At 28.9% G+C, this 27,272-nt stretch overlaps 1 protein-coding gene across 1 annotated transcript in view; it reads right to left on the bottom strand.

The window, feature by feature from the left end:
* Positions 1-27,272, bottom strand: part of LOC100213567 (uncharacterized) — a 120,204-nt gene that overhangs the window by 15,466 nt on the left and 77,466 nt on the right. The window contains exons 28-53 of the mRNA XM_065787917.1: positions 25,800-27,272; positions 24,117-24,503; positions 23,284-23,929; positions 22,441-22,679; positions 20,653-20,970; positions 19,614-20,159; positions 18,664-19,008; positions 17,559-18,555; positions 17,146-17,435; positions 15,252-16,583; positions 14,498-14,908; positions 14,182-14,316; positions 13,705-14,006; positions 13,453-13,617; positions 10,533-10,712; positions 10,237-10,354; positions 8,965-9,335; positions 8,655-8,843; positions 8,296-8,488; positions 7,999-8,156; positions 7,662-7,799; positions 7,264-7,502; positions 6,789-7,120; positions 3,516-3,770; positions 440-1,492; positions 60-304 (exon numbers count right to left, since the gene is read on the bottom strand). The exon at positions 25,800-27,272 is cut by the window's right edge and continues 267 nt beyond it. Of these exons, the coding sequence (XP_065643989.1) occupies positions 60-304; positions 440-1,492; positions 3,516-3,770; positions 6,789-7,120; positions 7,264-7,502; positions 7,662-7,799; positions 7,999-8,156; positions 8,296-8,488; positions 8,655-8,843; positions 8,965-9,335; positions 10,237-10,354; positions 10,533-10,712; positions 13,453-13,617; positions 13,705-14,006; positions 14,182-14,316; positions 14,498-14,908; positions 15,252-16,583; positions 17,146-17,435; positions 17,559-18,555; positions 18,664-19,008; positions 19,614-20,159; positions 20,653-20,970; positions 22,441-22,679; positions 23,284-23,929; positions 24,117-24,503; positions 25,800-27,272 (11,057 nt within the window). The remainder of the gene's footprint in view (positions 1-59; positions 305-439; positions 1,493-3,515; positions 3,771-6,788; positions 7,121-7,263; positions 7,503-7,661; positions 7,800-7,998; positions 8,157-8,295; positions 8,489-8,654; positions 8,844-8,964; positions 9,336-10,236; positions 10,355-10,532; positions 10,713-13,452; positions 13,618-13,704; positions 14,007-14,181; positions 14,317-14,497; positions 14,909-15,251; positions 16,584-17,145; positions 17,436-17,558; positions 18,556-18,663; positions 19,009-19,613; positions 20,160-20,652; positions 20,971-22,440; positions 22,680-23,283; positions 23,930-24,116; positions 24,504-25,799) is intronic.

The raw sequence follows: 27,272 nt of genomic DNA, 5'->3' as shown, positions 1-27,272 counted from the left end.
CACATTTTTGACAATTCTACAAAATATAAAACACTAAAAACTTTATTAAACATGCTAACCTCAAGTTCATCCATCCTTGTTTTATATTTCTTCTCTTCAGCATCATGTTTATTAAAAAATCGCTCAATTGTCTCGGACAACTTAAAGTGGCACTGATTTTTAACCTCTTCTCTATCACTTTCAAGTGAATCACACTGTGATAAAACAGCTACAACTTGAGGAGGAAGAGCAGATGCTTGATCAAGTGTGGAATTAGCTCTTCGTTGAAATTCACGATTACTTGCTTCTTTTAAAGTTTTTGTATCTTTGTAAAAATTTATTATAAAATAAAATTTTTTAATAAAACTATTAAAAAAAGTAAAATGAAAATATTAAAAGGACAATGCTAACGCATTTTTAATTAGTTTTATAGAAAGTAAGTTACTAAATAAGGAAATACCTTCAACAATAGTTTCCAGTTTCTCTCGTAATACTATGGATACTTTGACCTCTTTTTCAGTTAATTGGTGAACAATATTTGACTCTAAGTTTTTTAACTCTTCTTCACGCTTTCTTTGTCTTCTCCAAAAACCTTTTCGAGCAGCAATTTCTTCTTCAAGTAATTGTACTGAAACAGATGGTACATTTCCTTTCTTTTTTTTTAAAGAGATAGCTGTTATAGGCTCAGTAAAGCCAGTGTCATAGTTGTATTTCACTCCAACACAATGAGCTTGCTTTCCAGTTATTGTATCAACAACTTGATCACCAAGTCTTATTGGTTTTAAGCCTTCCCCTAAAATATCATCAACAGTTCCACCCAATGGAAACCAAGAGCTATTTTCTTTACTTTTTTCTATTCCCAAAATAGGTACATTAATTCCAGAGCCAGAAGGATCAGACATCTCTGTTCCAATTAATATAGGTAACAACTGACCAGTTGATACAAACTCATACATACCTGGACTACCTCCAGTGTCTGATAATATTGAAGCTCGTTCTGTTTGTTTTACAAGATCATGCCCATCTCTAAGAATTAAAGTGCGAACTCTTGTTCTTGACTTCCTTAGATCTTTTAAAAGGGTTTCTAAAATACTCTCTTCATGACGACCACTTGATTTATTCGCACCAGTTACTGCATTATTTAAATCATGAAGAACATCAACAATTTTTGATTCATAATACAGTTCATTCACATCTAAAAGTGCCCTTTCTCCTCCATTTAACTGCTCTACCTCCCAATTGTTTTGATCATAAAGACGCACACTTGTTACTTTTAAATCTTTCTTAGAAATTTTGTCTTTAAAACTGTCATACAATAAAACTGGCATTGAAGGCTCATCAAGTGTCACGCCACCAATTGGTATAGCATCTCCAGATAAAGCATCAATGGTTACACCCATGATTGGAATCTGGTTTGAAAAAACAGGCTCAACAAATAAAGACCCAAGTTCTATGGGTATGGGCAGCTTTGTTACAAAATCAACATAAGTTCCTCCAACTGGAAAAGCTTTACCTAATTATAATAATAATAATAATAATAACAATAATATATACATACATATATGCATATATATATATATATATATATATATATATATATATATATATATATATATATATATATGTGTGTGTACTTAGTTTAACAGTAAATGTCATTGATGACATCACACTAAAAAAGAGAGCTGTGGGTATTCAGCACATACATTGACTAAGGGCTTAGAAGTGCCAAGTGTTCTAGTCTTTTACTATTATCAGTCTATTCCATTTAAGTTTAGTTAGCAAAAAAGTAGTTGCACAAAAACTGTTAATTGTGTCAGGAAAACATGAAGAAAAGAAAGAACTTTAAAACGCCAAATTTCCAATGTTTAAGAAAAAAATTAATTCCAATGTTTGAGAAAAAAATTAATTCCAATGTTTGAAGAAAAAAATTAATTCCAATGTTTGAAGAAAAAAATTAATTCCAATGTTTGAGAAAAAAATTAATTCCAATGTTTGAGAAAAAAATTAATTCCAATGTTTGAAGAAAAAAATTAATTCCAATGTTTGAGAAAAAAAACTAGAAGTATAAAAGTTTTTTGAGCATGAATGAACTGTTATGGTAAAAAGATGCAACTTTGCTGAATGATGAGTCATGTGGGGTTGAATTTCGGTTAGTAAAACAAGAGGCTTGCTTACTTGAGCAGCAATCATTGTAGCTTAGCAGCTAGAGCAGGACAATCCTTATTTTGGACCTTGCCTAAAAAATAGAAGATCGTATTAGAAGAACTAACCAAGGTATGACAACAGTATACCATGCAAGGATAATTAAGCAATGTAGGGGTAAAGAATTAAAAAAAGGGCAAGCAAAATAAAAAAAGGCCAGCAGATTCTAAGTTTGCAATCAATTGCATTATTGTTTCCATCAGAGTATGTAGTAAAAGATAATTCTAGAAGATATAAAGCAGAGGACTCAACAAGAGTGTTGCACTTCACTTATATAGGTATATCAACATAATTTTAATAATTATAAACAAAAAATAAATGCTAATAACTATATATATACTGACCTTGTATTTGAGGCCGGCCTCATTTCTATGTTTTATGGTGACACTTATCTAACTTCTACTTTTTTCTTCAACTTGAAGTTCAAGTGAACTTCAAGTTGAAGAAAAAAGTTAGATAAGTATTTTTTACTAATTTATATATATATATATATGTATATATATATATATATATATATATATATATATATATATATATATATATATATATATATATATATATATATATATATATATATATATATATATATATATATGTAGTTATATAGCTAGTAGATTTAGAGATTTAATTATCAGAACTTTAGAGATAAAATTATCAGAATTAATTATTCAAATTTAATAATTATATTCAAGAACAACACAGGACAAAGAATGGAACCATGTGGTATTTAAGAAGTTACTTGAAATGCAGGGAAATATTGTCCATAAAGAACAACATCAATACTACTGTTAGAATGATTCAATAAAAATGTTCTCAGAAACTCTCTAGAAATAATTCAATAAAAATGTTCTCAAAAACACCATTTAAAGAGAGCTTATTATTACTATGTAATAGTGGATTAACCAATATCTTTTGGATTAAAGGAAGAGTGTTTAGATTCAAGAAAAGAATTAGGGAAAAAGTTATTTTCAAATAGTTCTGCCATAGTAGAGACAATATAAAATGTATGAAAATGGAATATTAGATTTGTCTTTGTTCATGATATTGTTAAAAACATTCTGAAAGTCTCTAGAACCTTGAACTTCTCTAGTCTCTAGAACTTCTGAAATAAATATAAATAGGAGATTTAGTAAACTAAAAATAATAGAGCTTAGTGCAAGACAGCACCTTTTTGCATTAGTTTTTTACAATAATAAAAAAAGTGTTTGTTTTCAGGAGATTTGTTCTTGTGAAAAAAACATTTATATGTATACTTATAAAAAAAATAGTTAAAAAAATTATTGCGCATTGTATATTTAATTATTTACTAATTATAAAAAATAACAAAGCCTTACCAGTTGTAGGATGAATAGTGATACCCAGTATAGGAACAATTTGGCCGGTTTTATAATCACTCATAGGGCCTAAGTAAACCATTTCACTCTTTTTTTCTAAAGAATGAAACTTAGTAATTGTTGGTTGTCCAGTCATTGGATTGATTGGATATGGTATATAAGGTATTAACCGTACATGAGAATTAGAGGCTTCTCCATTTGGGCTATCAGTTGTAAAAACAAGTTTTGATGAAACTGGATCAAAAGCAACATTACCTAATAATAAAATAATGAAAACTATTATCAATTTAATTATAAAATATATATAAGTTTTAATAAGAAATATGTTTATATATAATATATATATATATATATATATATATATATATATATATATATGCTATATATGCTATGTATATATATATATGTGCTATGTATGTATATATATATATATATATATATATATATATATATATATATATATATATATATATATATATATATATATATATATATATATGTAAACAAAAATTTATATTATTTTTAAAATAATCTCTTTTTTTTACAATGCTTTAATTTAGGTATAATAGCATTATTTTAAAAAAAAAGTGATATTACATAATATATTTAAAGTTTTGTCTACATTTAAACATGATAAGCGCTAAATACCAATTTATTATAATAAAATACCAAATTCAGACAATTTAGCGCTAAATACAGAATGCAACATTTGAATTCAGCTTTTCTGAGTGAATTAATTTTTTTCTCAGTATAAGATAATGCTTTTATTATCAGGCAACCAAAAAAGTTTGTGCGGTTTTGCAGATCCATAAATAAATACACATAAAAACAGTTTTAATAAAATTTATTCTGAAAAATAGTCTCCTTCACCAAGAATAACTTTCTCCCATCGTGAAACAAGATGGTATATTCCATTTTTATAAAAGTCTTGAGTTTGGTAGCTAAAAAATTGAATTAACTCATTTTCGAGATCTTCTCTATTTCGAAACTGTCGATTCCTCATATGATTATCCAGGACCAAAAACAGGTGATAGTCGCTTGGCGCAAGGTCTGGTGAATACGGAGGGTGAGGTAGAATCTCCCATTGTAAACGTGCTAGAGTTTCCCCGCGTGATTTTTGTGGTGTGCGGTCTGGCGTTGTCCTGGTGGAATACAACACCTTTTCTGTTTGCCAAAGCTGCTTGTTTTTGGTGAAGAGCAACCGAAACTCTGTCCAATTGGGCTGAGTATATCTCAGCAGTAATGGTTTGTCCACTTGGTAGCAACTCATAGTGAATGATACCTGCTGTAGGCCACCATACACACAGTAAAACCTTTTGCTGATGAATGCTTGGTTTAGGAGTCATCGGTACTGGATCATTACTGGCTAGCCAATGATATGTTCGTTTTTTGTTGCAGTACATAATCCATTTTTCATCGCACGTCAACATCCGGTCAAAAAATGGCACTAAATTGTGGCGGGAAAGCAATGAAGAACAAATGGTTAAGCGCTGTAGCTTGTTTGTTTCACACAACTCATAAGGTACCCATTTGCTCAACTTCCAACGTTATCCAAGTTGGTGCAAATGTAAACGAATAGTTTCATCACTGACATTAAACCTTAAGGCAAGGTCTTGACATGTTTGACTGGAGTCCTGCTCAATTGCCAGCTTGATATCCTCGTTCTTTATGATGGATGGTCTTCCAGATGTTGGTTTATCTTCAAGGTTTTCATTTCCAGAGGAAAATTTTTTAAACCACTTTTGACCCGTCCGTTCTGCTATGGTACCTTCCCCAAAAGCAGCGCATATCTTACGACAAGCTTCTGCAGCTTTGGTTCCAAGTTTAAACTCATAAAGTAAACAGGCACAAATTATCGCATCTGACACAGCCATACTCCACTTAAGACTTTTAAATTTAAAACGCACTAATAAAACTTATGAAACGCACTAATTGATTCTCTTTAAAACAAGCTTTAATTTATATGCAAAATCATCCCCCCACCACAACCAGTTTTCTTAATACATTTCTTAGAAATAGGATAAACCACCAATAATTTTTAATTTTTTTATCTGATTTTTAGATATATTTATTTTAATATTACAGTTATCTCAAAAAAAAAAAAAAAAAAGGTGTGATTGGTTTGCACAAGTTATAATCTATGAATCTTCGAAGTTTAAAATACAGTAGTTTTGCATTTAAAAAGGAAACAAAAATAGATCTTTAATTAGAACCTTAAAATTTGCACGACAGAGCTTTCTCAAATATTTAACAAGAGCTTATATAACAAGAGCTTTCTCAAATATTTAACAAGAGCTTATATAACAAGAGCTTTCTCAAATATTTAACATGAGCTTTCTCAAATATTTAACAAGAGCTTATATAACAAGACCTTTCTCAAATATTTAACATGAGCTTTCTCAAATATTTAACAAGAGCTTATATAACAAGACCTTTCTCAAATATTTAACTAGAGCTTATATAACAAAAGCTTTCTCAAATATTTCTACTTTATTGTTAAACTACAAAAAGTTGAATAAACTACAACAAATTGAATGATGTAATTTGTTGCTGCATAAAAGTGTTTTCATCATTTTTCATAGAAACAAAGAGAACAAAAATAAATCAAAAAAAATAAAAATCAGTATTTTTAAAAATTATCTGTGTATATTTAATAACTTTTATTCATAAATTAAATTTTTATTGAACGTTTTATTTTTTTTATATGATGCACTTATGAAGAGAAATATTACTTTAAAACAACACACCCCTAATATACAACCCTGGTAGTATTTAAATCTCTATAGGACAACCTCTACAAAAGCTTTCAAAAAATTGGGAAAGAGAGCAGATAAAAAGTCTATTTTTCAAGTATTTCTCAAGTAGCCTTCTCGTTTTAAAGATTGGTTCATCTAAGTAAAATATTATGTAAATAAAAATGCAAACAATCTTTTTATAAATAACAACAAAAACAATGTGAATAAAAAAAAGAAAACAAAATGATAAAAACAAAGGAAAAAAAAAGGAAAAAACCATAGTAATAAGTTATAATGATATCTACTATCATATGAATTAATTAAATTAAATAGTATAATATAACTATGTCACATGTAACTATGTCGCAGAAATAAAGTTTTGGTATAAACAAAATAGTAAGAAATGAGAAAATGTTTTCAAATATGTTAATGAAATGTTTATCTGTTTATAAAAAGTAAAAAAAAATTATATCAATAAAAAGTAAATTTATCATACGATATAATATTATTTATAAAAAAGTAAACGAAAAAAAACTACCTTCAATTTGTAAAAGTCTACATGTAACAGGGTGTACAAAAAAACCATTTGGAACTTCAACAATAGTAATACCATCTCCTAAAAGCATACAAACCTCAAGAGGATTAGGCATAAGCAAACCAGTTTTTGAATCAAATGTCACCATATTGTTATTTTCGATTATAGTACCATCAGGCTTTAATATTTTCTCTCTAGGAACAGTTTCACCATTATGATCAAGCATAAGACCTCCAATGCTTTGGGATATAATACCTAATGCTCCTCTTCGTTGAGCTTCATCAACAAGCTCTTTGTTTAACTTACTTAACAGCATATTTACACGGATACCAACCCTAATGAAAAAAAAATCTCTTTAATATCTATGCAATTTCAAATCTAAAGAAAGAAAAACTTGCAATAAATCTGATATAAGATTATGATGAATAGGAGTAGAAAAAAAAAAAAAATAATAATAATAAAATAGATAAAAATTTACTTATGTTGCAGATTATTATCAAATTCATTTCCCCCCTCTTCTTTTTTTACCCCTTCATTGTTTTCTTTAGATTGTGTATAATTTTTAAGTATGCGTTGAATATTATGAACTGTAGACATAAATGATATTTGATGCTGTTCTCTTGCTTTTTCGTCTTTTTCAAAGATATCATTCTGCTTTTTCAGCACTTGGAGAAAACCAAACCCGAGCTCTTTACGTCTTTCTAACTCATCCTCTAGCTGGTAGGTAAAAAATAATATACAAATACTAAAAACATATATTTAAAAAAAAAGATCATTAAATTTGTGTGTTTTATTTAAATAATTCCCAAGATATTAATTGCATTATTTGCTTTTCAAAATTAGTTATTAAAACATAAAAAAAACACTCATATTTACCTCTTTCTTTTTAACTTCGTAAGCTTGTAAAGATTCAGGAGACGCCAGAACAGAACGACCTTTTAAATTTAATTTAGCAACCCATAATCCTTTAAGAGACTCTGCTTGACTGTTAATCTTGCTGTATAGCTGTTTCACCTAATTCAATAAAAAATTGGTGACACATTGGTATAAAAATAATTATCTTTAAAATGAAAAATATGCAAGAGAAATTATGCATTTTATGTTCGGTTTGTAATAGAAATATTCACTCACTTAACTGTTCAGTAGAAATAAAAAAATCTTGCCAGAGACACAACTAATAATAAGACATGCATAATAGTAAACATAAAAAAACCTGATCTTTTTGTCTGGCTAATGCTGATGTTATTTCATTTGTTTGATTTGATAAAGTTGTGTAGAAATTTTTAGTACTAAAAGCTTCCATATCTATTTGCTGGTCATAGTCCCAGAATTCATCACCTTTTACAACAGATTCCGTAGTAACTACTTGTCCTGAAATATGAATACATAATTGCATAAACTGCATATTAATTATTCGAAAAATTACTACCAAAAAATATATCTTGTAAAAATACACATAAATACAAATTACTAAAATACTTTTTTCTAATTTAAAATGTAAACATAATACCTTCATCATGTTTAGAATCTTTTTCCTGAATATTTTTTTGGTCAAGTAACATTTTTTTCCTATGGTATTTTTTCAATGGATGAACAGCAGAGCCTTTAGAAGAATAATCATCAAAGTTAAACAATGAAGACATCTGCCTGAATTTAGGGTTAATATACAACAACTTTCGCCATCCATGAATGCGAAACATAAACTATAACATTAAAAATTTTTAATTAAAAAGCTATATTTATATATATTTCTAAATAAAAAGCTTTATTTATATTCGACTTTCTAATAAAAAATATATTTATATAAAAATTAAAGTGTTTGCAAAACTTGCAAAGTTTTTTTTGTAAGTTGTAAAAAACACTACTCACAAGCCCGATAATTAATATAAGAACAAGCACAAAGAAACAGATCACCATGACACCAATCAATAACCAATCAGGAGTTATTAAAATGTTTGGATCAATTGCAATTCCATTTTGAATAATAGCACGAGGTGTAGTAGCAAAAAAAGGGCCATCTTCTGCGCATTGTGCACCACGAGTCATCACTCTGATATACTGTGATGATATGATAATATTAAAAGATATAAATACATATGATAAGTTTGTGTATTAAAAGATAAATCTCAAAAGAAAAATAATTTACAATAAATATTTATAATTTATAACAAATATTTACCATTCTTAGATCACCTGATGAGCTCATCTTAAAAACATAAACTCCTTCTGATTGGAATCTGAATGAAAAAAATGTTGTAGGAGTATCCATAAGAGTATGCTGTTCTGCTAGATCTTTAAAGGCACCAAAATCAAAGTTCGGATTTGTATTAAATAAATTCTCTTCATCATATTGAGGAAAATATTTATTTGAAACACTGAAAAGTATAACATCATTGTAATTGATACACACTGTAGGATTTTTAATGCCTGTGAATGGCTTAGATAAATCTCTCCGTTTACGGGAACTTTGTGTTGAGTTTTTAATTTGTGAAAACATCAACGATGCAATGTTTTCAGTAGGAGGATTGTACACTCCGAGAAATCCAGTCACTAAAACATTCGTTCTTGTTAATGAATATTACAAAGATATAAAAAATAAATATTGTACAACAAAGTATTACAATATATAATAATTTTATGTTTGAAAAATATATAATTAAAGTCTTATATATTTCAATCATAAGTTATTTTACAAAATTTAATATAAAATAAAATTGAATGACTATGTTGAAAAATTAAAAAAAATTAAAAAAAACCATATAAATAGTTATATATAAATACTTGTGGTTGTATAAAAATTATAAAAAATTCATAATTTTAGCATCATATTCACCAAAAAACAAAATTATAATAATTTAAGAAAATGCATTATTATAGATGAATATAGCTCAGTTTTGAAAAACATTTTTTTTCCTTAAGTTAAGTTTTGTTAAGTTTGCTTTTGGTTTGGTTTTGACTGTGATAGTTATCACAATTAAAACCAAACCAAAAGCAAACGCAAACCAAAACGCAAACCAAAACACAAACCAAAACGCAAAGCAAAAGCAAAACCAAACCAAAAGCAAACTTAATAAATTCTTTTGAATATAATTTTTTCAATGAACAGCTTTCTAATAATATATAAATTTGATGCAGTTTGTTATAATATTCAAAGTTTAATTAAACTTTGAATATTATAACAAACTGCACCAAATTTATATATTATTAGAAAGCTGTTCATTGAAAAAATTATATTCAAAAGAATTTATTAAGTTAATTATGTAGCTCAGTTGTTTGAGGAATTATAAAAACTGTCTTGCTCAGAAGAAAAAAAAATATAGCAAGAAAAATGATAAAATTAAATAAAAAGCTCAGCTGTTAAGTGAACCATAAAAAATATCTGACTTTGTAGAAAATATGAAATACTTTGTAGAAAATAAAAATAGCAAGAAAAATGATTAAGCCATACAACCTCCAACACTTGTAAGATAAAATGGATGAGTAGAATTGTCTAATTTTTCACATTTATCAATTGAAAATGTATCTCTAAAGTTTTGAACTGCTTGCATGTCACTATATGGTGCTTCAACCTAAAAATTAAGCAACTTAAATGTATATACATTTATATATATATATATAAATATATAAATATATATATATATATATATATATATATATATATATATATATATATATATATATATATATATATGTATATATATATATATATATAAATACACATAGAAAATATATTTTGGAAATACTGACATAGCTTCCATTTTGATAAGTCAATCTAATTGTGATCGGATCTGTGCAGATATACTGGATTAAATTTTTCTGTTTAATTCGACATTCACGGTTGCAAATTTGTTCAAGATCATCAACCTTGCATAAACAAAGACCTAATTCACTGTCAAAACCCACATAGTTGTCGGACCCAATGCATACCTTAAAAGTTATAGGAAATCATTTATTATAATTGTTATATATTTTTATATAATATATTATTATGCAACAATTTTAGTATTACAAAATATCTTATTTAAAATCATAATATAATATATTTAATATTTCATGATAATATTATAACATAGCATATCTTAAATAATTTCAGTATTATAATCATGTATATATAATATTATATAATAATACTATAATATATTATTGTATAAATTTTATCATAAATCATCAACTATATTGATATTGGTATAAATCATTAATTATAATTAACAAGATTTTTATCTAATTCCATCAAACAACCATGAAAATATATTTAATGTAGAAACTTTTTCCCCATTCACAAATACCACTGTATGATTTTTTTACAATTGTAATTTAGAAAATTCTAAATTCAGAAAAAAATTAACCAACTATAATTTTCACAAAGCTGATTACAATGCAAAACACGCCACTGGCATTGTGTTAGAATCAGCTATTTGAAACTGTAACCTGGTATATTTTAGCTGAGCAAAATCAAAACATTGAAGATATTTGTGTACTTACTCTTAAAATCCATAGACTCTCAACTTGTGATAAGAGCATAGTTTATGTTTAACCTATTTCAGAATTATGTATGCCAGTATGTACCCTCCTAATCAGTACCCAGAGTCAAATCCGTTACTTTTAAACGATATACATCAGGTTAAAAAAGTGTAAAAGTTCTATTTCTTGTAAAGATTTCAAACTTGACTCTCTTAAATGCTATAGAAAAGTTTGATCTTTTAATGACTAACAAAACTATATGAAACCTTACCCTTTTTCAACAAGATATCATTTCCAATTTTTTTCATATAACAACTACAATAATCATATACAGAGATAGAATACAGAAATTCTATAAATATCTTTATATAAACATAACTTTTTTCTTTTTTTTCTCAAAAATTATAGTACATTAAATAAAATATTTATTTTGTTCAAACAAATTGATGCACTAATAAGGCATCATTTGATGAACTTGATGTTATTTTGTACATTGACTGTAACTGAAGGAATTTTTTTCTTTTAATTCAAAAAATAATGAAAAAAGATATATTCAAATCATACGTTAAACGATATGAACTTTACCAACTAATTACAATATATATATATATATATATATATATATATATATATATATATATATATATATATATATATATATATATATATATATATATATATATATATATATATATGATAAATACTGAAATATTATTGTTGCAAGTGCATTAAAAAATTTTGATGTAAAAAATAAAACATCTTATAAAGTGGAATATAATGAAATGCAATAAAAATACAAACAAAACAAAACAAAGGTTTAAGACAAAAATTCTTCATAAAATATATGTCTTTTAATCTTGAAATATTAAACAATTAACAACAAAAAGCGCTTATTAAAAAAATGACAAAAGAACACAGTGTGTTTAAAAGTATTTGTTCAAAACATTGTATTAGAGTGTGAATTGATTTTCTCAGAAAATTAAAACTTTACTGTAAAAACACAGTTAATGTTTAAAGTATTGTTTGTTGGACAAACAATACTTTGAACAATGCTAAGCATGGAGCAATTTGAGGTTAACCAGTACTGAAAAATAACTTTATCATGTCTTTCAACATATCGGTTCCTTCATTAACAAGCTCAAATATATCAATTGTGTTCTGCAACAAAACCCTGTGATCTATTAGTTAAGTTAGAACAGCTCATAGTACACAACACACAGCTGGCCTTAACAAATACAAAACATAAGTCTTAACCCAAAAATATTGGGCTTTTCTCTTGATATTGATGATTGTCTGGGTCCATCACATGTTTTTTTTATACTTTGAGGTTATTGTAATGGATCTACACTTTTATGGTTAGATACTATACAGCACAAAAAAACTTTCATTTGTACTGTACATCACATATATTGTGAAAAAAACTCAATATTTCTTGGTTTTAATTGATATGACATCAAATTTCTTTGCTCTTCAATCATACCTAAGTCATGTAAACACTTGGTACAGTTTGAGCAGTGAATCACTGATAATTCTGCACATTCTTCATGTGTTTAACACAGAATGCTTTTAAACCAAACTTTTGAGGACGCTGATTTAAAGACTATTTGGGTTCATCTTCATCTTATAAGTCAAAATGCAAACTGTGCAAACTATTTCTGGCATGCTTGCTCTGCTAGAACATGATCAACATAAACTTCCTGTAAAATACAATGAACTTTGCCAGTCTTTTAAGTTGTCAGTTAATCTTTATCTTGCTTTATAAAATTTATCTTTTTCTTCCAGTAACTTCCAACTCTAATAGTAGCTGCTTGCAGCCTTGTTGGAAGTTAAGATATATAAAAATAATAATAGTAAAAAATTTAAAAAAATAATTAAAAAAAAAAAAAAAGTAGTTATTTTATCTTTTGTAAAATACTTAAAACTTATTCAAACACGCACTCACACACCCAACCCCCTTACATTACAACAACACATTAACTATTTAAAAATTATGTAATATATTTATGTAATATAATGTGCAATCTGTGTTTAAAAAATTATGAATAATAATAAGTTAATATATAAATATAATATAAAAAAAATAAATATAATATATAAATATAAATAATAAAAAATTATGAATAATAATAAGTCTTTGTTTTGTTGTTTGATGATTACAAAACTGTAAATAATTTACAATTAATCTATTTACATTTACGATATTTACCTTATTGATACAATATTGGTTCCATTGCTCAATGTTCATGCAAGAGCCATTCTGGTTTCGCCATTGTCCTTCACTGCATATAGCATATAATTTTTGTGCACAATCTTGCTCTCTACCTGAACTCACTTCATAACCTTTTTCACACAAGCAAGTCTTGTCACTAGGCTTTTGAAGAAAAAATTGCGTTTATATAAAAAAAAAGCATTATGAAATTAAATAATAAATAGTATAAACTAGGAAATAAAAATTTACCATAAATACTCTGTGAACACCATTGCAGACACAACTATCCTGTCCTTGGAAAGGTTGCTTAGCTTGACCACCACAAGAAAAACATGCCTTTTGTGATGTTAAATGATTATAATGATCTATTGGACATAATGTGCAGTTTGATATTTGGCTACCATATTCACGCTCATTGTAAGTTCCATTAGGACAAGGTCGAGGAAAATAGTCACCAGATAAACAATAGTAACCAGCAGGACATGGATAGGAGTTTGTAAAATTAATACCATATACTGTATTATTTGCAAGAGGATTGTCAGTTGTAGCTCCTGAAAATTTTTTGTATTATACATGATTATTTTATTATATTTATATGTAAATAAACAAAATTTTTCTCAATAAACACTAAAACTATTATCTTCTTATATATTTTGTGTTACAAAATTAATTGCCTATTTATTTTTTGTCTATTGCCTAAAAAAAATGCAATCAAAAAAATGTAACCTTGCATGCAAATAACTCCAGCTTTGCATTTTGCACATGAGATGCGATCAGATGCAGCCCCATATGTTCCTGGTTCACATAATTCACACGTATCTTCAAAAGTTAACCTTTCACTACCACTTATTTCTTTATAGCCTGTAAATAAAAATGTTTAAAAACTCATAAAATTTTATTTATATAGATATATCTTTAAATTTAGATTTAACTAAAAAAATTTAAAATGGTTTTATTTCCTTTTATGAGAAACATTTTTTACTAGAACACTATGTAAATTGTAAAAAAGAAAAAAATTGTAAAACTAAAATGTAAATTATACCTAAAGGACAAATTATGGGAACTATAGAACCCGCTTCAGATAATGTACAATTATCATTTCCAAGACAGTAATGACCCATTGGACAAGGTATTAGACTTTCTGAAGCATTTGGACAGTAAAAACCACTTGGGCATGGTATCTTTACTTGAGCACCAGGGCAATAAAAACCAGCTTCACACCAGACTGGACTTATGCTGCCATTTGGACAGTATGTACCATTAGAACATGGTATAGTGATGGTAGAACCATTAACAGGACAATAATAACCTGCTGGACACTTAGAACATTCTTCAACAGTTTTAGTGCCTGTTACATTGCTATAAGTCCCAGGAGGACATGGTTGAGGATAAAGAACACCTTTGTTACAATAAAACCCAACAGGACAAGGATTTTGAGAATAGTCAGCAGTACCTAGGAAAAGAATCTATATCACATACTAACATCACATTATAATCTAATACTAAAAATAAAAAATGATAAAAAGAAGCTAATACTTTCATCACATGCATTCAGGATTGTTAGCAAGATTTTGAAAAATTTTCCCTGACTTAAACGGAATTTTTATTTTCATTTAAACTTAAAACTTTTGTCAAAATTATTTATAAATACTTATTCAGTGATTTGCAAATTAAAATAAAATTAATAAATATTACAATCAAAAGATCACAGATAAAACAAATTTAATTTTTCTTAAACTCCCTATTTTTCAGACTTGCTAACAAACCTGTGAATGTAATATATATATATTTCATACCAGTATCTTTACACCAATAGCCTGGAGGGCAAGCTTTACACCATGATTCATCAATAGCACCTTCTAAATTGTTGTAGGTTCCTTCTCGACATGGTGCTCGAGTAAGATTAAAAGAACAAAAGTAGCCTCTATTGCACAATGCTGGAACTGTGCTTTCTGGAGTACAAATGTAACCTGCAGGACATTGTTGGCAATCATTGATACTTGAGCTACCATTTTGATAAATCACTAACCCTTTAGGACATTGAAGCTTTATTTCTGTACCTGGTGGACAATAGTACCCCATTGGACATATAATTCCTTGTATTCCATCACTTGGGTTGGGTACCTTACTACCATTAAAACAAATATATCCGCCACTACAGTTTCCTACTGGAATTCCATTTTGACAAAATTTTCCAGATGGACAGGGATTACAAGAAATATTTGAGGATAAACCAGTGATACCATCCATGGTATACGTTCCATTTGGGCAAGATATTGGTGCAACAGTTCCTTCTGGACAGTAATGATATGGCGGGCAAGGGTTAGGAAAGACAGTGTTTCCAGAACAATACTTACCTGCTGGGCAACTTAAACATTCCCAAGAACCATTAGCAGGTTGATATGTACCAGGAGCGCAACCTTTAGGAACAGAAGTTCCTACAGGACAATAATAACCGCTTGGGCATTTATATAATGTTGGCTGTTTTAAATATATACTTGCATTTTGGGGACAAAAAAAACCCTTATCACAAAAACCAGTAGGACTTGATAGACCAGATGTTTCACAATAATAACCTGGATCGCATGGGTAACAGCTTTCAATAGATGTACCTCCGGGAAATTTTCTCAAGGTTCCTGCTGGACATTTCTCTGATAAAGTTGTTCCGCTTTCACAATAAGAACCTGTAGGACACAAATTATTTACTGTATCATTGGGTGAAGCATCTTTGGCTCCACTCTGACATAAAAATCCAGCGTTGCAATTTCCAGATGGAGACGATAATCCAGGAAATTTGCAAAATTTTCCTGAGGGACAATCTAAACAATCACTCACACTCGTTTTATTGGTTTCAGGGTTATATTTTCCTACTGGGCATGGTGTACCTACTGAAGATATACCTTGTTCACAGTAATGACCAGTTGGGCAAGGAAGTGGGTTAATAGTTCCAAAATTTGGGCATGTTTTTCCAGGAGGACAGGGTAAACATTTTTCCATTTTCATAACTGGAGCATAGTATCCAGGTGAGCACGATTGCTCAAGTACTGCTCCTTCAACACAATAATGACCTAATGGGCATAGATAACCTATTGATGAATTACCAGTATTTGGTGTTGGAGTTGTAGAACCTTTAAAAATAAATTATTTAAATTACATTACAGGTAGGTATTATTATATATAATATTATTACCCTGTCAGGGCTAACAGGCCTCAAAAACACATAACTTGGAGTTTAAGGCTGAAGTCAAAAATAATTTGAAGTCAAAAGTTTTTTGTTCATAAAAACATTTTTATTCATAAACATCACATACTATTTTATTAGCCAAACTCTAATTAATTATTAAAATGTATTATTTTTATTTTTTAACTTTAGAAACTTGTTTTTAAATGTGCAATATTTTTATTCATTTTACATTTGTATCTCTTCTGACTATTTTTCTAAATGTATTAAATTGTCGAATGCGTCAATAACCTTAATGTTAAGTAACTAACCTAGTTAACTAGGTCCTAGTTTTTGCATTTGCAAGGCCTGTAAGTATACAGCAATTCTAAAAAATTATTATTTCAAACAATTTTACAAATACAGAGAATTAAGTGAAACACTAAACTAGGTAAAAAAGATATTGTGTACTATTTTTAAAAGTATGCTTTAGTTATAAAAAATATTTACTATTTTAACAAATTTTGTACCTGATACACATATATATCCTGCTGAACAATTTTGTTCAATTACTCCAACACCTTTGCTCGGATCACACCATTTTCCTGAACTACATGATTGACAATCCGAAATAGATTTGCTTCCTTTTATTTTAATAAAGAATCCAGCAGGGCAAGTCAATGGTTGGAAAGATCCTTCATCACAATAATAACCTGTTGGACATTCATATTGTGTTGGTGTAGAAGCACTACCATTGCAATAAAATCCAGCAAAACATTTTCCTTCAGGAGCAGATAAACCTTTTCTTTGGCAATAGAATCTAATAATATATACAGTATGACTGTTATGTTCCATGATTTAGCATAATATATTACTCAATATTTTTTCAAATACAAAATTTAAATAAAATTTTGAAGCAACTAATTTATTACATAGAACTTACTGTTTTGGGCAAGGTTGGCACTGTGAGGAATCATTCAAACCAGTCATATTAGACCATGTTCCTGATAAACAGCCAAACTCATTTGCATAGCGAGTACCAGGAGGGCAATAGTAACCTGCAGGACATAAACGCCCACTTAAACTATCTACAGGAGTTATTGTATTATCACAATAGTAACCTTTTGGACATTGAATACAAGAAGAAGAACCCTTGTTATTTTGATAGGTTCCATTTTCACATCTCTGTGGCAAAGGGAAACCTAATCCACAAAAATGCCCTTCAATACAGATATAAGCAGAAGGTTTTGGTTCATATTGACCAGGAGGACAATAATATCCAGGGCTACATTCTTTACCAGGCAAAGACATTCCGGTTCCATTGCAATAAAATCCAGCAGTGCAATTCAAACAGACAGTATTATCTACTCCTCTTTCCGATGCAGAATATGTACCTTTTGGACATGGTGTAGGAACTTCTGTACCCTTTTTACAAAAATAACCTGCAGGACAAATTCTTTCATTTGGATTTAAAGAATTTATAGGGCAATAATATCCTTCAGAACATTCACCAGTGGGTGAACTAAGCATTGGTGTCTGACAATAACTTCCACCTGAACAACTAATCATTTCTGAAGACCCATTAGGGCAATAAAATCGTGGCTGACATACAAAATTTAATGGAGTAGGCGAATCAACTCCAATTGGACAGTAAAATCCTTCATAACATTTTCCTGTATAATTTTTGTTTCCATATCCTTCACAATAAAAACCTCCAGGACACATAATGCATGACAAATTAGTGCTCAAACCTTCAAATGGGTTAAATGTTCCAGGTGGACATGGAAACTGTAATGCATTTGTAGTACCAGGAGGGCAATAATGACCAAAAGGACATATATTTTGAGAATAATTTGAAGTATGATCCAAACAAAAATACCCAGCTGGGCATTTTAAACAACTTTCAGCTCCTGCTTGACTATAAGTTCCAGGTAAACATGCTACATAAAAAAAAAATTCTTATATTTATAGATAAATAAATTTTACTATATAAAAACAAATGTTACCGCATGAAAAAAATTTTACTGTATAAAAAATATAAAAAGTACCGTTATATGTATGACTTCCTTTTGGGCAGTAATAACCACTTGGGCAAACTCCACCAATGCTAACAAGAGAAGGTGATATTGGGCAAGTTGTAAGATTACTTAGTTCTGGTCGCCTTGAATAAATCCCAGAAACACAGTAATAACCTGCATCACAAAATCCAGATGGTGCTGTTAAATTAGAACTGTCACAATACATTCCTCCATCACAAGCAGTGCACTCTGAAGGTTGAGTTAAACCTGTTTTATTGCTGTAGGATCCAATCGGGCAAGGTTGCCAGTTTCTACCAGTTGCATTTGGGCAAAAATAACCTTGCGGACATCTTATAATGCCAGAATTACGATCCCCTTAAGAAAGATACAAATTTACTAAATTAAACTAAAATTACCAGCAAGTTTTTTTTTCCATCTATACTAGTTCAATAATAAAATTATGTTAATATTAAAATCAATCTTGACAATATCAATAAAAACTTTTTTTATTTTTTTTTAAAATGAGTACTGTAAATAATCACACTTTACATAGTTATCACATTCACCAACCAGAAAGCACATTAAAATCACATCAAAATTTATCATATTAGGCACAAAACAGTGATTTTTAGTTTAAAAGTACTTTTAAAACTAGCATCAGAAATATTACTATGGTTACTAGATATGGTTCTGCTTGGTGCTTATAAAAAAATAAAAATTACTAATAAAAAATATTACACTTGCAAGTTTAGTACATCAGTAACTTAAGGTAATTGTAATAACAATATCTTGAATAAAAAATTTTTTTTAGTAATTTATTTTTAAATCAAAATTTTATTTCAACAAAAAAAAATTTCAAAATAACAAATTTTTTTATTACTCCAACTTTATTTACTTTTAAAAAACTAAAAAGTAATAAAATAAACATATAAGTTAATACAACTTTGAATAGAAAATCAACTTGAACTCAAAACAAATACCTGGAGTAACATTGTCACCAACACAATAATAACCGCTAATACATGGAGCACACACATCTGCTTGTTCCCAACTTGTATAATATCCTTCTAAACAAAATTTAGGTTTGCTACTGCCTACTGGGCAGTACATTGCGGAAGGACAAACAATAGACATAGAGTTGTTACTTCTTGGTGGACAATAATATCCAGCAGAGCAAGGCCCAGTAGGCTGTATCAGACCAGTTGAAGAACAATAAAATCCTCCTGCACAATCTTGACATTGTGTATCACTTACCAACCCAGTAAAATTAGTAGCTGTTCCAATTGGGCATTCCCTTGGTACTTCAGTTCCTTCAGGACAATAATGTCCAACTGTACATATGTATTGAGTAGAACTTGATGAGTTTCTTGGACAAAAGTAACCAGCCTTACAAAAACCAGCTGGAAAAACAAGACCAGTGCTGTTGCAATACATTCCACCTATACATAGTAGACAATCAGTTTCAGACATTCCCAAAATACTATTTCTATAGGTTCCTACTGGACATTTTATTGGTTCATCAGTACCTAAATGATATATGAAATATTAAATGCAATAATAACTTTAAGAAATTTGTGACTCTTTACATAAATTAATATTTACATCTCTATAATAAGTCAAAATTTGGACCGCATTAGTTTTTCACTCACAACACAGGTTTACATTTATATAACCTTTTTTTAAATTATTTCACAATTATTTGGTTAGCTGTTATTTATAATTATAAGCTGTTATAAGTAATAGTACAGTTGATTCAACATAAAGTATGCTTTCACACTCAACTTTGATTTTATTTCTAATTTCTATTATTTACATAACAAGTTATATGGAATATGTTCAAAATGCATTCAAAGCTTTGAGTGTATTTTTATGACAGAGTAATAAAACTTTTCAAAACTTTGAACATATTAATATAACAATGTCTTTAAAACAAGTTTGTGTGAAACTCACACGAAATTTGTAGAAAACTCATAATTATTATTATATGATGATTATAATGGCACTAATAATAGTATTAACCTTTGGGACAGAAGCATCCTGGAGGACAAACGTTCGCTTTTTCTAAATTTGGAGTAGTCTGATTAGCTCCTTCTTTGCAATAGTAACCAGCTGAGCAAAGTGTAGCAGGATAAATAAGACCAGGAGTATCACAAGCATAGCTACCAAGACATGGTATACAGTCATTAATTGAAGCACCATTAGTTCGGTTCAAAAATGTTCCTGAAGGACATGGATATTGCGTTGAGTAAGAAGTTCTTGAAGGACAGTAAAATCCTTTTGGGCAGGAAAATAATGTATAATTAATAACTGGAGAACTGCTGCTATCACAATAGTAACCTGAAACATTTGAAAAAATATATAATTAATAACAATAATAACAATAATAGTTATAGTATAACAATATTAATTGTAATAACTTTTATAAAAATATTTATAATAAATATTAATAAGCTTTTATAAAAGTATACAAAAACAATTTTAAAACATCAGTACTCATTTCTACTTATTTTACTTTTTATTTTTTAAACAAACCTTGACAATCAAACCTTGACAAACAAACCTTGACAATCAAACCTTGACAAACAAACTTTGACAATCAAACCTTGACAAACAAACCTTAACAAATAAACCTTGACAATCAATCCTAGACAAACAAACCTTGACAAACAAACCTTGACAAACAAACCTTGACAAACAAACCTTGACAAACAAACCTCGACAGTCAATCCTTGAAAAACAAACTTTGATAAACAAACCTTGATAAACAAACCTTGATAAACAAACCTTGATAAACAAACCTTGATAAACAAACCTTGATAAACAAACCTTGATAAACAAACCTTCACAAACAAACCTTGATAAACAAACCTTGATAAACATGGGCCACTGAAACAAGTTAAGTGTGGTAATACAAGATAAACCAAAAAAAAACAACCAAAAAAGCCAAAAAAAAACCACTACACCAGTACGCATTTATCATTAGACTGTATAATAAGTAATAAATACTATTATATTATTATGATATTGGTAATGGTAAAATAGTAAAAAATTAATATACTATTATAGTTTTATATAAAAATTCTTCACACTTATAATCTGTATCAATTAAATAATGGTATTATATTTAATATATTATTTACTAAACTTGTTTCTTCTTATAAAACATATTTTGAAATATTTGAAGTAAAACTACAACTTAAAAAAAAAAAACAAGTTTGTTTGTGCTATTTTAAACAATAGTATAACTTTTTTCTACTAAGGAATTCATTTTATGCTAAAACAGTGTTTAATTAAAATATTTTACAGTGTTTAACTAAAATATTTTAATAAACCAAAGGTCCAAGCTCTGTGATGGGTACTTTAATGATGGGTAGGGCTTCAGGGGGCTTTCAAAATAATTAAAAGATATTTTTAGATAACTAAGAAAGTGTTTTTGGTAAAAAAATTTTTTTTTTTGTTTTGCTCAGAAAAAATGTTTTTTTTTCCTTTTCTTTTAAAGTTTAATACCCATGGTTGCACACTTGTGTGGCTTGGTTTCTATAAAGTTTAGGTTTGGTATTTTTTGTAATTAAAATAATTAATATAAGATCAGCTTGATGTCGTCACCCTAATATAAGATCAGTTTGATAATCATGTGATCACCAAGATAAAAATATAAAATAGTATTTCTCTCTAGTAACAAATTTTGTTATTCTTATAAGAAATAATTTACTTTAATAAAGAAGTGCATTTACAATTCTTTATTAAAGTAAATTATTTCTTATAAAAATAAATAACTTTTATAAAAAATTAAAAAAATATTTTTACCTGGTTCACAAGATTTACACTGCGATTGTCTTAGTTCATTTTGATAAGTTCCAGATGGACATGGTCTAGGTGCAGTGCTACCCATTTCACAATAATACCCAGCAGGACAAGAATACTGCTTACTGTTCATGGCTCCACCACTGCAGTAATACCCTGGATCACACAGGCCACAAGGAACACTGGAGTTGTATTGATCACAGTAAAATCCAGGCAAGCAAGATTTGCAATCAGTTAAATTACTAAATAACAAATAATGCAAATATGTAAAAAAAAAGACAACTGACAGGCAATTAAGAAAAGAAGGAGCAACCCTAATAAATTCAATCACAAACATTTTTAAAAACTTAAGAGAAAAATTCCTTTCATGGATACTGCAGTATATGAATGATAACTTTTTAACTTCCTAAATTAACCACATGAAACACTATAAAATACACTATAGTTATTCAAATACTTTGCTAATGTACACTTGACTCATATTGCATCTAAGTTTAACACTCACAGTTTTCATTCACTATGCTTGCTAATACAAAAATTGAAATAAAAAATCACAGACAATTCAGTGGAACATTACCGCAAGTCAAAATAAATTGTTTCAAGATATCAAATTAGGATAATTTTAAACATTTTGTTCAATAAAATTAAAATGCTAGTTTTTATTCTCAGTGTAGCAAATAGTGTAGCAAATAGAGTGAGCTGAAAAAGCAGCACATTCTTTTTGCAGCATTCAAAATCATTGCCTTCAGCCATGATTTTGGTTTAACAAAACCAACAAGAAAAGCATAAAACTCTTGTCAAAACATTAAAGTGACTATCAAAAGAAGAAGTAATATAGCTACTCACACGTTCTGTGTTGAATTAAGGAATGTTCCTAATGGGCATGCAATAGGAATTGATGATTTCTGAGGACAAAAAAAACCTTTTGGACAAACTCCACCAGATGAATCAGTAGGGTTTGCCTTAATTGCACCTTTTGTACAAAAATAGCCTGCAGAACATTCATAAGTCGGGATAGATAAACCTGTCGTTGCACAAAAAAATCCTCCTGTACATAATGTTGGAGATTTGGAGCCTTCAGGACAAAAAGAACCTGAAGGGCACAGATACATAGTTGAATTACTTGCTGAGCCAGGGCAGTAATATCCAGCAGTACAGTTTCCAGATACATTTTCATTTCCACTCCCAAAACAGTATTTTCCTTCATCACAAGATAGACATCCGGCTATATTTATTTGCATATCTTTTGGATTATAAGTGCCAGGTGGACATTTAAATTTAAAGGGTTCTGTTGTATTCATTGGACAGTAATGTCCTTTTGGACAATTATTTTTTGAATAATCAGTAGAATTTGAGTAGCAATAATACCCTTCTGGACATGGTTTACAACCAATCTGACCCTTTTCATCTTGATAGGTCCCTTCTGGACATATTACTGGATGTTCTGATCCTGGTAAACAGTAAGAACCAGAAGGACATATACCACCTAGACCTAAAATAAAAAATTAATAAGCTATTTTTTGAAAATATAAAATCAATGTATTATTTAACTATATATCATTTTAGGTTTCACAAACTAATTTAAACTAATTTTTCAATCAATTATTTTTTGAAACCTTTTAATTTATTTTTAAAAGTGACTTAAAACAAAAAAAACTTTCTATATTTAAATTTATTACCAATATGTGAACAATTCAAAGTAGAATTATCATAAATTGGATTTGGTCGATCAACACCTTGTATACAATAAAATCCACCAGCACAAAAACCGGTCGGTGCTGTTGCATTTAACTGTGAGCAATACATTCCCCTATCACAATATGTACATTCCATGGCACTAGCCAATCCTGTGATATTACTATAAGTTCCTAAAGGGCATGGTCTCCAATTAAGTCCAGTTGATTCAGGGCAAAAGAAACCTTTAGGACAAGGTTTGTAAACAGAGTAAGGATCAGTGGTAATATTGATAGGTGTGCAATAATATCTTTCAGGACAAGGCTGACAAGCAAATTGCCCAGTCACATTTGTGTATGAGCCAGACAAACATTGTGTAGGAGATGAACTTCCTTTTTAAAAATATAAATTACTTTTTATACAAAATATGCTTATATCAATATATAACAGTATGTATATCTAAATATTTATAAGTACAAATATATAAATATGTAAATCAATAAATGCAGACTTAGCTGCATATAAAATATCCCTGACAATTTCATACAAAAAAACCATCTGCAAGACCTTTAGTACATACATCAGTAGGTACAGTAGGTAGGTAAGGTACACACATCAACAAAGAATTTAATGCAGTAGTAAATTAGTGAAACGACTTTTGGCTCACAACCAAGACTTTCATGCAAAAAAAGTTTGAGTTTGGACACAAAGTGTTTATATATAAAAATGTTTTTTACTGTAAAATGAAACTTTATTTTTTTTTTTAACTCTTCTGTTTTTACTTTGCTTAAAAAAGTTTGGCGTATTACTGTTGTTTTGTTTAGCAAGCAAAAAAAGCTTTCAAATTTTGTTTACTTAAAGTATATTAAATACTGTTTAACATGCAATTAAAAAAAAAATAAATCAATTTTTTATTACAATCAATTTTTTAATACAATAAAATTTAATTTTAATTTTAGTTTACATTCTGTTTGGACGAAAAATACATTTAGTTTCTTCAAATGTTAACCCAAATATTTTACAATCTAATATTTGCCTCTGTTTTTAGAATTGTTAAATTATATAAAGCAATATCAAAAGACTTTAGAATGCTATATCAGAGATGAAAAATTTTATATATATTTTTATTTATATGACAATGAAACTTTTAGTCATACATATTGCATTAGTCACCATATATAGTTTTTATACTTTTTTTAGTAATTTAATGCACTTAAATATGAAAGTAAAGAAAAAAGCAAAAAAATTTTTAACATAAAATGACTAGTACTGCCATCAAGGAATCTTCTGAGCAGTTTCGACTACTTAAGTGATTAAATTTATTTTTATTGATAGTAAAAAATGGTAGTAAAAAACTTCATATAATCATTATTTAAAATCTTCAAATAATAGTATAAACCAAGAAACTGATTACATAATATTAATCTACTACTGCAGATTTAGGTTGATTAAGTTGCAGGTTGATTAAGTGTATTCAGATTGTATAAGTTATTTTTTTACAATGTTATATTATATATATAGATATATAATATAAAATTTATTTATTTAAAATTTATAAATTATAAATTTTAAATAAATAAACATAATATAAATAAATTTATAAATTTTAAATAAATAAATGTTAATGCATATTGTTAAAGAAAAATAACAGGCTTATCATTATAGTAATAGTGTTAAAAAAAAAATACCTTGAGAGCAATAAAAACCAACAGGACAAATGGACTGAATATCTGAGGTGCTTCCCACAGGGCAAAAAAAACCTTCTCTACAGGCACCACTAGGAGCTATTAAACCACTATTATTGCAATACTTGCCTCCATCACAAGGATTACATTGACTTGAACTAAACAAAGATTGGCTATTAGAATAAGTTCCAATTGGACAAGGAGTGGGAAAAGCACTTCCTGAAGGACAGTAAAATCCTTCAGGGCATACAATTTGTTGGGAGTTGTTAGATCCACTGGGGCAGTAAAAACCTTGCATACATTTTCCAGTATAGTTTGATTGACCAATTTTATCACAAAACATACCAGGTGGACAATTACTGCACTCAATCTGTGACATAAGCCCTTCTTTCAAACCAATTGTGCCATATGTACAACCTATTGGGTTTACAGTTTGTATTGGACAATAGAAACCTAATGGACAAATATTAGCATTTTCTCCTTCTCTAGGTGATGCTGTTTTGGCACCATATTTGCAAAAATATCCAGCACTACATGGTGTAAATGGTTTAATTAAGCCATAACTTCCACAATAAAATCCTCCTAAACATGGTAAACATTCACTTTGATTAGCCCTACCTTGGCTATTACTAAAGGTCCCTAACCCACATGGGTATTCTGTTGCAAATTTAGTTCCTGAAGGGCAAAAGTAACCTTCTGGACAAACAAAGGATGTGTAATTAACAATTGGTCCATTTGTAGCATTACAAAAATATCTTTCCACACAAATTTTACACATACTTTGGGCTTTTTCATTTTGATATTGACCTGAAAGACACATTTCTGGAAAACCTTTTCCCCCAATGCAATGATAACCATAATCACATGGTACTTCCTTGTTTGAAATTGAGCCAAATGGGCAATAGTAACCTGGTTCACAATCACCAGAAGGAAAAATCAATCCAGACTGATTACAAAATTTACCTGGTGTACATACTTTGCAATCAGTAGTATTTTTTCCTCCTAAAATATCTAAAAATGTTCCAATAGGACAATTTTCAGGTGCTTTTGTTCCTGCAGTACAAAACTTACCATAAGGACATAAACCTCCTTCGGTACCATTAGGATTTGGACTTGTTGACATCTGATTACAATAATATCCTGCAGAACAAAATCCTTGCCATATATCTAAACCATTTCTATCACAGTAAGTTCCTAGCTCACATGGAATGGGTTCATAACTTCCAGGAGGACAGTAAAATCCTGCTCTACATTGACCACCAGTTAAGGTTGGTGTGGCAGAAATAGAATTTTCAGAACAATACCAACCTCCTTGGCAATCTCCTGTAGGATAAGTATTTCCCACTCCAGCACAATACTTTCCTTTAGCGCAAGGTATACAAGCTGTCAAAGATGTTTGGGTAGTCATGTTGTTGTAAGTACCTTCAGGACATGGGTATTGGTCAGCTCTTGTTGTGTTTTCTGGGCAGTAAAAGC

Source organism: Hydra vulgaris, chromosome 01, assembly GCF_038396675.1.
Source record: "Hydra vulgaris chromosome 01, alternate assembly HydraT2T_AEP".
NCBI classification, from domain to species: domain Eukaryota; kingdom Metazoa; phylum Cnidaria; class Hydrozoa; order Anthoathecata; family Hydridae; genus Hydra; species Hydra vulgaris.
Note: the sequence above shows the minus strand (reverse complement) of the source record. Positions and strands in the feature narration are given on the sequence as shown.